We start from the raw sequence: 14,705 nt of genomic DNA, 5'->3' as shown, positions 1-14,705 counted from the left end.
TAACCCTGTTCACTTCAGTTTCCTCATTTGTAAAAAGAGCTGGAGAATGAAATGGCAAACTATTCCAATATCTTTGCCAAGAGAATCCAAAAAGGTCACAGAAAGTTGGATGTGACTGAAAAACAACTAAACAATAATAAAAGAGTAAAAATTAAGCACAATTTATAGATTATAGCTTTCCATTATTCAATCAACTTAATGTTGGCTTAATGTATTAAAGAATTTCTTTTAAGGATTTTCCTTTTTTCTCTCTCTAGTTTGCAGATCCATTCTGGTCCTATTATTCTAACTCACTTCTTCCATTAGATTTAAAAGCAGAATTTTGTCATTTAGTTTGCCTGGTCTATAAAAAGAGTTCCTTTTTGTAGGGTCAGGAGCCCAGTTCTATCCTGTCTGGTTTATGGTGAAGGGAACTAACTAGCTAACTATTAACTTAATTGATGTTCCCTAGACAGTATGTATAGATAATAGCCTAAGGAGCTGTTCTAGTTATGGGATTATCTTCTTTCCTCTGCTATTCCATCTATTTTGTGATCTGCTGGCCCCAGCTTCATTCTAGTCTTTCTAAACTATCACATAATTCTTAGATAGACTAATTTACTTCACTTCAATAAATCTTAATTAAGCACCCATTATGTGCAAAGTCTAATGTAGAGAAAAAAGCTTAAGAGCAACAAAATTCTGCATGAGCTAACTCAGGAAGAAGACCCAGAGTACAGTTCTATCTCTTGACAATTTTGTGACTGAGTCCTAAGCAACTCTTAAAAATGAAAGGACTCTTAATTGTATCAACCTCTCTCCTCATCAGAGGTTATATATAATTCAATTAAGAATCCCTTTTCAAACAGAGATGTTTTTTGTCACAATCAACACCCTATTTCCAGGGTTCTGAAGTTTAATAATAGCACAAAGTATGTTAAAAATTCAAAGGTTCCACTTTGTTGGATAATGAAAGAGTTTGAAAATAGGTTCATTTATATAAATTAGGTGTCTGGAATTCAAGACACATTTCTGTAGAAAAAAGTATAAATAATTTTGTTCTCAGGCCAGCCCACAAAACACCATTTAACCCATTGTGCTCAAGTACTGTACACCTGCAAGGAAATAAAATGGAAAATGATACTATTTGAAGTAAATAACAAAACCATAAACTCTAATAAGTACTTTTTTGTACCTTAAATGGTTATCACAAGGAGATCTAACTGGAGGGGGAAAAAAATTACACAATGATTATTGTGTAAATTATGATTAGAATAATTTTTTAGTTCATAAACAGAAGAGGAAAATTTTTTTCCTAAAATAAATGGGCAAGAACTGGAAATGTAGAAGAGGAATGGGGTTAAAGTAAATGTGGAAGTATGCCTTAAAAGGATTAGATTACTAAAGGAAGAATTAACTGAACTACAAAGAATAAAATACAAAACAAAAAGGAGAAGCCAAGTAAGTATAGTGGGGAATATTTATCTCATTAGTAGCAATAAATTCACTCTTCTGCAGAAGTCTCTTAGGAGTATAGCATGAGAAAATTATTATACTTAACTATATAAATTCATTACCGTTTTGTCCCTGAGTCGCTCGCCATGAATAATAAAGTCAGCACAACTGCCGTTATCATCCTGATGAAGGGCTTTAAAGACAGTGACAGAGCTTAGTCCACCTCCTCCTAGTGGTAACCATCCACCACTTGAGTCATCCCGGGTCATCACCACAGCTCGCACTCGTGCATAACTATTACTGAAATAGATACAAAAAGTAAGAATTAGCTTTTACATAAATAAAAAATAACTGAGCATTCATTCAGTCTTGTTTAAGAAATCCAAGACTACATTAGTTAATATATTACTTAAGTGTTTTCTGTTTTTATGAAAGTCAAAGGAAAGTAACCTATCTGAAAGAGTACAGGAGCCGTAGTCCAGATAGATTTGCCAATATTAAACTATTAACACTTTAAAAGACTAACTTTATCCAAAAAAAATTATATAATCCTCCTCCTTTTTTTTTTTTTTTTTGGTGAATACATCCTTCTTGAATACTTAAAGCCAATTTATGAAATATACCAGAACCAAGAAATCATCAATTTATACAACCAGATTTGTCAATAATGTCTCTTCATAAATCTAAGATGATTTAATTTATTTCTTTAATATTCTTAATCATTACATGTTAGGTTCTATTAGTTCATAACTAATAGTAAATGAAATATTAGAATAAGTCAGATACATGCTGAAGTAGCAAGGTCACGGTACATCCAACAGAAGTCTGGGTTCTTGTTAATTTTATTATCTTAGACCAGTGACTTTAACTTGAGGTAACTATGAATTAAATAAAGATGTATGCAAAATTCTTTGTTATCATCTAATGTTATACTGTATAAATGAGTTTCATATTTATAACTTGGGGTCTTCATTATTAATATTAGGGCATGTTGGTGTTATTCATACTAGACAAACAGTTAATTTGTCACTTATTGTGTCTACTTCTAATTCCCTTAATTCTATAAAATACAATCAATACATGGCATCACAGATTTGAGCTTGAAGGGATTTTGGAAATCATGTGGTCTATAACATCAAAGTCTGTTTAAAATGATATGCAATGAGTCAATATGCACTAAGGAAAGCCGCAGAAACATCATTTTGATAATGTAAAGATTTTGAGACCTCTTATTTCAGGGTTCAAAAGCCTGAAATCATTAGATCCCTGATGTTCAGTTTAGTATGATTTTTTTATAATTTTCTAAATTTTGCAAGAAAATGTTAAAGCTTATTACTTTCTTAAGTGTGAAACTTGGAAAAATAAAACAACTAAGAATAAGACCAACTTATTTCTTTTTCCCAAAGCTCTATCAAATTTGCTCTTTAAAAGCAAAACTATAGTAGTATTTCACCTTTAGAATTGCTTAGGAACAGAAGCAATATAAATAAGAGAAAAATGTGGATGATAAATCAATTAATAATGAAACCTGGCAATTAGATGCCATTTAAGTGGTTAGTCTACATTAATTCACTTGCTATTCAAAATAGCCCTGTGAGGGAGATAATAGCAGTATTACTACAAGAATTCAAATAAAGTTGAAACCATAGCAGTGTTTTGAAGGAAACTAGGGGTTTTATATAGTGGAGATAATTAAGGAAATGCATTTGAGACCAAGGGGACCCACTTGTGTAATAGTGGAAAGCTGGGAGATGGAATCTCAAAATACAAAGTATAGTTAGAAGGCCAGTTTGACTAAAACAGAGAATGCATCAAGGGAAATAATACAAAATAAAGTTGAAATGATAAATGGGAACCATATTGGGGAAGGTTTCAATCAAGTTGAGGATTTTGTTTCTTATTCTACAGACAACTGGTAACCACTAAAATTTTTACTGGGGCATCAGATGTTTCAAGAATATAAATTTGGTAGTAAAGTAGAGGATAGATCGGAGAAGGAACATCGATCAGGAGGCTACCTTAATTTCCAGCTAGAAGTGATAAAGATCTCAGATGAAGAAATTGAAACAATTTCTAGTCATATGAAAAGATGCTCCAAGTCATTATTAATCAGAGAAATGCAAATTTAGACAACTCTAAGATACCACTACACACCTGTCAGATTGGCTAAGATGACAGGAAAAAATAATGATGATTGTTGGAGGGGATGCGGGAAAACTGGGACATTGATGCATTGTGTGGAGTTGTGAACGAATCCAACCATTTTGGAGAGTAGTTTGGAACTATGCTCAAAAAGTTATCAAACTGTGCATACCCTTTGATCCAGCAGTGTTACTACTGGGATTATATCCCAAAGAGATTATAAAGAAGGGAAAGGGACCTGTATGTGCACGAATGTTTGTGGCAGCCCTTTTTGTAGTGGCTAGAAACTGGAAACTGAATGGATGTCCATCAGTTGGAGAATGGCTGAATAAATTGTGGTATATGAAAATTATGGAATATTACTGTTCTGTAAGAAATGACCAACAGGATAATTTCAGAAAGGCCTGGAGAGACTTACATGAACTGATGCTGAGTGAAATGAGCAGGACCAGGAGATCATTATATACTTCAACAACAATACTATATGATGACCAGTTCTGATGGATCAGGCCATCCTCAGCAACGAGATCAACCAAATCATTTCTAATGGAGCAGTAATGAACTGAACTAGCTATGCCCAGAAAAAGAACTCTGGGAGATGACTAAAAACCATTACATTGAATTCCCAATCCCTATATTTATGCACACCTGCATTTTTGATTTCCTTCACAAGCTAATTGTACAATATTTCAGAGTCTGATTCTTTTTCTACAGCAAAATAACGTTTTGGTCAGGTATACTTATTGTGTATCTAATTTATATTTTAATATATTTAACATCTACTGGTCATCCTGCCATCTAGGGGAGGGGGTGGGGGGGGGGGTAAAGAGGTGAAAAATTGGAACAAGAGGTTTGGCAGTTGTTAATGCTGTAAAGTTACCCATGTATATATCCTGTAAATAAAAGGCTATTAAATTAAAAAAAAAAAAGTGATAAAGATATGAACAATGGGAGAGATTGTATGGATGGGAAGAAGGGAATGGATAAAAGAGATGTTATGAAATTACAATCTACAAGACTGGATAACTGATTTGATTCTGGGGAAGTAGGGGGAAAGAAAAACTAAGGATGAACATAAGATTTTGAACATGGTAAATAAATTCCAGGTGAGGCATGGGGAGATCAAGTAATTTGCTCAGGCATACAGTTTAATCAATCAGTCAGTCAATCAATATTTGTTAAATTTATACTACATCCCAAGTACTATGGCAAGTCCTGGAGATACAAAAAGAAGATAGCCCTTCTCTCAAGAAGCTTACAGTAGGATGGGGAAGACAACATGCAAACAAATATATACAAAGCAAGCTACATACAAGATAAACAGGAAAGAACAGAAGAAAGACACTAGAATTAAAAGAGTCTGGAAAGATTTCCAGTATAAGATGAGATTTTTAGATAGAATGTCAAGGAAGTCAGTAGGTAGAACTCAGGAAAAGACAGCATTTCAAGCATGGGGCAGGAAGTCAGTAGGTAGAACTCAGGAAAAGACAGCATTTCAAGCATGGGAGACAGCCAGTGGAAAATGCCTGGAGTCAAGATATGGAGTGTCTTGTTCCTGGAATAGCCAAGAGGCCAATGTCATTGGAATGAAGAATATACAGTAAGGAGTATGGTAAGGAGTAAAATGTGGGACTGGAAAGATGGAAGGGAGGTAGGTCAATAAACATTGATTAAATAACTAATATGTGCCAGGCCTTAAGTTAAATAAGTGTAATACTATGGTCTCTAGAAATAAATCATAATGGTGAGGGAAATTTAATATAGGTCTAAATCTACTGATTTAAAAAAAAATTTTTTTTAACCAGTTAGGTGACTTGTCCACAGTCACAGAGCTAATAAGGGTTGTGTCTGAGGCCACATTTGAACTTGGGTCCTCCTGACTCCAGAACTGGTGCTCTGTCTACCACACCATCTATCTGGATACCCAATCTATTAATTCCTTAACACATTTCTATTATATAAAACAAATGAAAATTTAAAACTGCCTGAGTTTTCTCGTTTACAAAATGAAGGGACTGAACTAGATGATATCTAAGAGTCAGGGAGCTCTCACATACCATTTCATCATAGACCTTTGTATAATCTATTCCCTACATATGTTGTTGCTCTTGTTAGAACGTAAGTTCTTTAAGGGAGGAGTTATTTCCTTTTTTTTTTTTGTACATATCTTCAGTACTTATTAGTACAGTGCTTGACCCAAAATAGAAATTTGATAAATATTTGCTAGTTGCCCAGGTCCTGAATTTTAAAGACTTTAAAAAACATTAGGTCAAAACTCTCACAATTTAGTTATTTTTTTTTTCTGTACATTCTACTGATCTATGTTCACCCTAGTTTTGTACAAGACTGTGCTTTTTTTCACTTCTGATATTTAAACTCTAATGTTTGTTTGATCTGTGGCAATATAGCAGTACTCTGAGCATTAGATTCATCCAAGAAGCAACTGACAATGATTTTTAGATTGTTTTTTCATGAGCTGTAACTAAGAATTTAAAAAGCCATCTCTTAGAGTCATAATTTAGATTACATAGTCCCAGATACTAAATGTTCAATATACTTAATGATTTTTCTGCCCATTCATCATCTCATAAAATATTCTGTATATTTTTTCCTATTAGTTTGGCTTTTTTATTTTTTGGTAAGAAGGGTTTAGTGTCATCTTCAAACTTGGAAGATATCACATATACAACCTTCAAAATTATTTATAAAATGTTAACTAAAATAGTTTTTAAGCACTTATTCCTAGAAATTCATCTATTTTAAGTGGGAGATAATCATTAATTTCTCTTTTCCTTTAGAACTTTTTTATATCTATTTTTTATATTTATATATGTATTTTATATGTTTCCTGTTCTAAAGAAAGAGTTTATCACAATAAAATATTCTAAAGGATCTCATGGTAACTCAATTAGAAAAACTTTTCCCCTACAGGCAGGATACCTTGTTAATGATTTTTTTGAGAATTTAAATAAATTATTACCAGTTCTCTCTTAGGAACATTTTTATCTATGAATTTAAAGAAATCATATATTATTTGGACATGATTTCTCTTGAGAGAAACTATAGTATCTATTCTCCAAAGGTTACTGGTTCACTGATTCTAATCTTTATTCTAGATTGAACAAGATGTTTATCATGAAACACTAGACAAATTTAAAATCCTAGAGTCACTCCTGGATTCTTTCTTGATAAGAGTTATACTGGCAATACAAGAATCCTCTAACAGAGCAGCCAACTGTAACATTAAGCTTGCCATTCTGTCTTAAAGTTCTACTCAAAGACCCCATTAAACTTGACTTTTTTTGTGACATAGATTCATTTACTAGTCTGGTAAAACCTAAGAACTCTTTCTCAGAATTTCTGTTTAAAATGCACAGAATATTTAAAATCCTTGGTAAGATTACAAAGGAAATCAATTGTATTGAAATGCAGGCTCAACATTTATCTTTAACTCACTTTTAAAAAGGGTTAATATTATTATTGCCAAACCTCAGCCCTAAATTATTTCCACAGTCTGTATCCTCCACTCCTACTCACCAGCTGCTGAACCCAGCTAAAAGATGTCTTAGAATATGTTGTACTAGATAACATTACAAATTCAATGTTATCCAACTTCAACTGGATCCTCACTGTATCAAGGTAGTCTTTTTATTCCTCAAGTGATTTTCTATTTCACTCCTCCAAAAAACTATTCTAAATCTTCTCTTCTCTCTTCATGTCTTCCACACCTTTTCTTTTTATCCCTCCCAAATACTTTTCACTTTACACTAAGAAAATTGAGGCCTCTTTTTTAATGGCTAAATACAAGGGTCTTTTCTTATCCTAATTCTTGTCAACTTGACAAATTTGATACTATTAACCATTCTTTTCTTTCTTGAGTTTTTGTAACACTAATCTCCTGGTTCACCTCCTACTTTTATAAACTAATTCTTCTCAGTCTCCTTTTTCATACATATAATGACCCCAAAGTTCTGTCCTAGGTTCTCTTTGCCCTCGGTTCCACAGGTTCTTTTTTTTTTTTTTTAATTCTACTAAGTAGTATTTTTTCTAATTACATATAAAGATAATTTTCAACATTCACTTTTTTTTTTTTATTTAATAGCCTTTTATTTACAGGATATATACATGGGTAACTTTACAGCATTAACAATTGCCAAACCTCTTGTCAACATTCACTTTTAAAAGACTGAGTTTCAAATTTTTCTCCCTCCCTAAAACAGGAATAATCATATTCATCATATTTCCATCAGAGCAAAGGAGGAAAATCACAAGAAAGAAAAAACCAAACAACAAAAAAGTGAAAATAATATGCTTCAATCTGCATTCAAACTCCCTAGTTCTTTCTCAGGATATGTATACCATTTTCCCTCACAAGATTATTGGAACTATCTTGGATTATTATATTGCTGAGAAAAGCAAGTACAAAGTCTATAGATCCAGATTTAAGGAAAAAAATATTGTTAAAGACCCATTATAATGCTTTTACAGTAACATGAAGGTAATCCCAAGACCTCAAAAATTATATAAGTTCTGGAAGATCCCAACAAATCTGAAAAGGGTTCAAGTATATATTCAGGAACAAATTATTTGTCTGTTCATGATCTAAGGAACACGAGATTAGATAAATTTAGCTTTACTGTGATAATTTTCTCAGCAAGGACAACTCTCAAAGATTATTTATTAAGGAAGAAGGGTGGCTATGTTATAATATGTATCAAGGGAGTGAGCATCCACAGCAATGAAACTTTCAATAAAGTATTAAATTATGTTTTCTGGAAAAGCTGATACAGTGTGAAAATAAGGTAAACATCCATTATATGAATCATTGAATGTATACCTATATTATTTTTCTAGTTATGAAGTTTCTAAACAATGACTCTCTGAACACAGACTTTAACACTTAAATCACTATAATGAAGAGTGTGATTTTGAATGAGGATGTAACAATGAAAGTTTTGTTTTAGGATCTGGAAATAATATGCATGAAAGGGTTGGTTAGAGGTAGAAAGGCAGGGTTAAAAGGTTACTAAAATACATTTAGAGTTTGAAGGGACTTTAACCTAGGGTTTTTAACTTTTGAGGGGCAAAGACTTTTTGGTAATCTGGTGAAACTCTGTACTTTTTTTCCCCCTCCAAAACCAAAATTTTTTTAAATTCATAAAACACACAGGATTACCAAAGAAATAAATTACCTAGAAAGCTATAAAAAAATCTTTATTTTTAAGTTTACAAATCCCTAATTAATAACCACCAAAATAATTAACGCCTCTCATTTTAAAAATGAGAGAACTTAGGCAAAGATGTGTTAAATAATGCTGACTAGGGTGATTCCAATATAAACATTAGTCAAGATTTTGAAACCAAGCAACTAACTTCTAATTCAGATGGTCAACAAGTATTTATTTTTCCTATTTGTGCCAGGCATTGTGTAAAACCGTAAGATTACTAAAAAAAGAAAATGACCATTTATTACCTTATAAAGCAAGTACTGTTTTAAGAGCTTTACACAGAATATCTTATTTAATTCTCACAACAATCCTAGAAGGTATATTTTATAGTTTTTTACAATTGAGGAAGTTGAAGTAGACAGGTTAAATGACTTGTCCAGGGTCACATAGCTAATAAATATCTAAGGAGGATTCTTGACTCCAGCCAGGCCCAATGCTCTATCACTGTATTACCTAACTGCTTCCGGTTGAATACAGAGGGAGGACAAGCCCTTGCTCTCAAATAGGTCACATCCTAAAATTAGGAAGACAAAAATAACTATGTATCTACAAAACATATACAATGTCAATCAACTTAAAGAAAACAAACTCAGTAGGAAGGGATGGGTTCCAAGAAAGGCATCTCTCTCTGAGATAGCCTTTTAGTTGAATATTGAAAGAAGCTAGGAATAAGAGGTACAGAGTAAGTGAATTCCAGCTTTAGGGGCTGCCAAATCATTTCACCATGTTACATACTAGAGTAGGAACAATATAAATAGGAAAATCTGAATAAAGAAACTATTGTGAATAAATATTCATCTAGTAGAAAGCAAGCCTCCTGAGGACAGACTTTTAAATTTTTTGTCTTGTCTTTAAAACTTTGCATGATAGTTTATATATAGTAGGTGTTCAATAAATGTTTATTTAATGGAACTGAGCTGGCAGAACTAGGCAACTAATTGAATGCAAAGTACAAAGGAATCATTATAAAGAGATATGGCTTCCAGAATTGTTATGGCCTAATTGTTTTGAAGTTGATTAGCTAGGGGTTTCATTTACTGTTTTTTATGGTACAAAAAAAGAAGATCCAAATGCTATAAAGCAAAAAGATTTTCTGTGGTCTTTGCTCCTATGTTATATACTAATCAATACAGCATGGAATGGACATGTAAGAGCTTTATATATATTATCTTATTTAATTCTCACAACAACCCTACAAGGTATATTTTATAGTTTTTTTTACAAATGAGGAAGTAAAAATTCCTAGGGATTACACAGTAGAATCATAATTCTAGAGTTGGAAGGGATCTCAAAAGAAATCTGGTCCATGATTTTGGAGATAAGGAAACTGAGAACCAGGAAGGAGAAGAGCTTTATTCAAGGTCACACATAGTAAAGTTCAAAAGCAGGATTCTGAGCTTATGCTCTCTGACTCCACAAGTGTTCTTGATTATACCATGGTGGCCAGGAATAATGGCCTTAGTAAACCTACTAACATACAATTCTTGTTTTTATGAGGCTACTATTCTATTAGGGGGAACAACTTCCAGATAATAAGTATATACATAATGTATGCAGTAAAAATGGAATTAATCTAAAAATAAAAGGCACTAGAAATGAAAGGATCTCAGAAAGGATACCTACAAAAGGTAGGATTAGAGCTGAATCTTGAAGGAAGTCATAAGTACAGAGGTAAAGAAGAAAAGTAATAATATTTCATGCACTGGAGAATAGTCAGTTAAAAGGGACAATATCAGGAAATGGAAGGTCGTATGTGAATAATAGAATTAAAATATTAAAACATTATGGCAAGTTGACATTTTCCCACTTCAGAATGACTTAAATTGACCCATGGATTTATTGAGGAGGGTTCTAAGAAATGCAAATAGAAAAGTGGGTTGAATATGTCCCTATTTAAATACCTGAAATAAAAGCACTATATGGTCTTATAAAAGGTTTTTTTTGTGCTTAAGTAAATCCTGTAATATTGATGTACACTTGTACATAAGAATGGCAATAGAACAAAAATATAAGTTATGTATATAGAAGGGCATTTTTGTTAGAGTAGCAATAAATAAAATATGATTCACACATATTAATCTCTCAATTACTCTAGTTTTCAGATTGATGAGTATCCATTTGGTCTCTTAGGGGCTAAAGTCAAAGGTCTAGTGTTTTTACACTGTAACATTTCATCTTGATATCCATATTAAAACAAGGGTAATCCTCCAATTATACTCAGGATTAGCCAGGAGTACTAGATGCTGCTTGAGCAGTATAATATGAGTATTAGAAAGTATCTGGATAGGACCCAGAGAAACACAGTAAAATTATTAAAAGTCAAGAAATATGAGTCCCACAAGGAGGGAAAACTAGAAAAATTAAAATGGTTGCATTTAACAGGGTAAATGATAGGGTAAAAGCTATGGTCCAAAAATGATACAGTGAGTGAGTAAACCTTACTCATTAGAATTGGGTTAAAGAGAGAATAATACACACACTCAAGTGGTTTATAAATCTATCTTACCCTACAGGGAAGGGGTAAAAGAAAGGGGTAAGAGTGATTAAGAAGAGGGCAGTAAACACTTTTCAGGAAAGACAATAGAATAAATGGGGAGATAAAAAGGAGGTAAGTACTTTAAATAACTGTGAAAAAATTTTGAAACAAGTTTCTCTGATAAAGATGCCATTTCTCAAATGAAAACTGAGTCAAATTTATAAAAATAGATAAATTGATAAATGATCTAAAGATAAGTTTTCATATGAAGGAATTAAAAGTAAGTAAAAGTAATAGCAATATGGGGAAAAGTTCTAAATCACTACTGACTTGAGAAATGCAAATTAAACCATTCTTAAGCACTACCCTCTTATCTTAGCTAAGAGGACAGAAAAGGAAATGATCAATACTAGAGGAGATGTGGGGAGAATAATGCTCTGTTGGTGGGCAAAAAACTGGACACTAAGGGAATGCCCATCAATTGGGAAATGGAAGAACAAATTGTGATATGTAATTGTGATGGAATACTATTGTGCTATGAGAAATGATAAACAGAATGTTCTCTCAGAAAAAATTGGAAAAACTTACATAAGCTGATGCAAAGTGAAATGTATTGTGTAAAGTAACAGTAATAATGTAATATAAACAACTGTGATGACTTGGCTATGCTCTACAATACAGTGATTAAAGACAACTCTCAAGAGCTTAATAATGAACTGATGACATCTGAATAAAGACTGAACCATACTTTAAATTTTCTTTATTTTTCTTGAGAGTCTTTTTTGGGAGGGAATATGTTTTCTTTTACAACATGAAAATATAGAAAATGTTTTGCATGACTATACAGGTAACCTAAATTGAACTACTTGCCTTCTCAAAAAGGAAGGTGAGAATGGAGGAAGGGAGAGAATTTGGAACTCAACGTTTTAAAAATGGATGTTATGAACTGATGCTGAGCGAAATGAGCAGAACCAGGAAATCATTATATACCTCAACAGCGATACTGTATGAGGATGTATTCTGATGGAAGTGGATTTCTTCAACAAAGACAAGATCTAACTGAGTTTCAATTGATCAAGGATGGACAGAAGCAGCTACACCCAAAGAAAGAACACTAGGAAATGAATGTAAACTGCTTGCATTTTTGTTCTTCTTCCCGGGTTATTTATACCTTCTAAATCCAATTCTCCTTGAGCAACAAGAAAACTGTTCGGTTCTGCACACATATATTATATCCAAGATCCACTGCAATCTATTTAACATGTATAGGACTGCTTGCCATCTTTGGGGAGAGGGCGGAGGGAGGGAGGAGAAAAATCGGAACAGAAGTGAGTGCAAGGGATAATGTTGTAAAAAACTACCCTGGCATAGGTTCTGTCAATAAAAAGTTATTTAAAAAAAATAATAATAATAAAATAAATAAATAAATAAAAATGGATGTTAAAAACTATTTTTATATGTAGTTGGGGGAAATAAAATACTAAGTAAAATTTTTTTTAAAAATAAGATAAATACGGGGAGGGAGCAGAGAAATGTCTTATCTTATAATTTAAGTAAATAAGTAAAAGTAAATTTAAGTAAGTAAATAAGAAACAGAATGATCTTGCTCTTTGGAATGAGAAAAAGTCAAATCTTATAGACTTCTTTGGTACTCTTCAGATCTTTACCTGAATCCTAATTTCTAGCCCCCGTGAAGGCAGGATATATTTTTTGTGTTTGGGAGATCTAAGTGTAATGAGGAAGCAACTATATGAGGTCATGATGTAGACTTGAATAAAATGAAGAGAACCACAAATCAGTGTGTTTTTGTACTAGATTCTTTGAAAACTTGAGTAGGGATTAGTTTGGATAAAGCAGTGTTAATGTACTGCTTTAGTTGATAATCCCACATACAATGTCTGCTTTGGAATTATAGAACATTTTTTTCCCTACAAACTTAACTTCTACTTTTTATAATTTAAGATTTTATTTTTATTCTGTGTGTTTTATAAAAACCTTTGGCAAAACAACCATGACTTGACAGTTAGACTGTCTTTCACTCATGACTTTGTATGCTTAGCATACACACTTTTAATACTTTCCCAAATCTTTTTCAAGAGTCCATTTTCTGGTTTGCCAACTTAATTATCTATTTGTGATTTCTGTAAATGGAAGAAGAATATGAGGACTAACTGGCAAAAGGGAAGTTTGAGTAAACTTTGAGAAAAAGCTGAGAAAAGTGTGAAAATTTCTGATCCTCCTTCTGCCAGTCAGACCATTTACTTCCTCAAACTATTTGCTTTTAAATGGATATGAAGGATAAGGGGATCAATTTTTAAGGTTTTTTCTGCATAGAGAAAAAGAAATATTTGGGACCACAATTTATGTGCTGTACTAATAAGGGAAGAGGAAAAGGTGGGAGAAAAAGGGAAGGAGAGAAAGGAGAGGGAAGATGGAGGGGAAACTGAAATTGAATATTTTATATGGAAAGAACAGAAGGGGTGGAAGGGAAAAGGGAATGGAGATAGAAATCCTAGCTATTATTATTATTAGCTATTATTCAAAGCTATTGTGCTTGTCTGTGATTTCTTCTGGATGTCTCTGAAGATAGATTCCAAAGAAAGAAATAGAGATATCAACTACACAAATAAAATTTTCAAACTTCTAATAAGAAAAATTTAGATAATTATAACTTTGAGATTCTATCTCATATTCATCAGATTGGGAAAGTTTACATAAAAGGAAATATTGCTGGAGGTACTAAGACAGACTACTGAAGTCCTGAATTAGTCTAATCATTCTGAAAAGCATTTGGAACTATATCTCCAAAGACACTGAATGATGCAAACCTTCATGACCTAGGAATAACATTATAAGCATATACTTCTAAAACATAAAGAGATAGTACCCATAAGTACAAAAATATTTATAGCAGCATTTTTTTGTTATAACAAAGAACTAGAAACAAAATGGGAATGTATCAACTGAGGAATGGCTGAACAAATTATAGTACGATTATAATGGAATATAATTGTACCATAAAATGAAAATGAAAGGTTCTGAAAAATGTGTAAAAATTGAAATGAAATCATGCAAAATGAAGTGATTTAAACCAAGAAAACAGTTCATACAATATCACAATAATTTAATGGAAAACACTTTTGGAAGTGTTTTTTGACCAATGCAGGATTAGTTACAAAACCAAGAGACTCATAATCATGCCTGCTTGCTATTTCTTTGAGGAGGGGTGATATCCCAGAGATAGAGAATTAGACATACATTTTTAGACATGCTAAGTGTGTGAAAATGTTTTGCTCATTTATTTCAAGGAAGAGCTTCTATGTGTGTCTGTACTGGGGGATTCATAGATAGTGATGGAAATTCAAGAGAAAGGGAGAAAAGAGGGAGGGAGGAAGGAAGAGAGGGGGAGAGGAAGAGGGAAAGAG

At 32.6% G+C, this 14,705-nt stretch overlaps 1 protein-coding gene across 1 annotated transcript in view; it reads right to left on the bottom strand.

Moving 5' to 3' along the window:
• SPRED1 (sprouty related EVH1 domain containing 1) overlaps positions 1–14,705 on the bottom strand; it is a 123,583-nt gene that overhangs the window by 64,809 nt on the left and 44,069 nt on the right. The window contains exon 2 of the mRNA XM_031952066.1: positions 1,557–1,734. Coding sequence (XP_031807926.1) covers positions 1,557–1,734 — 178 coding nt within the window. The remainder of the gene's footprint in view (positions 1–1,556; positions 1,735–14,705) is intronic.

This window comes from Sarcophilus harrisii, chromosome 2 (assembly GCF_902635505.1).
Source record: "Sarcophilus harrisii chromosome 2, mSarHar1.11, whole genome shotgun sequence".
NCBI classification, from domain to species: Eukaryota; Metazoa; Chordata; class Mammalia; order Dasyuromorphia; family Dasyuridae; genus Sarcophilus; species Sarcophilus harrisii.
The sequence above is the reverse complement of the archived record's forward strand: the minus strand, read 5'-3'. Positions and strand labels throughout refer to the sequence as shown.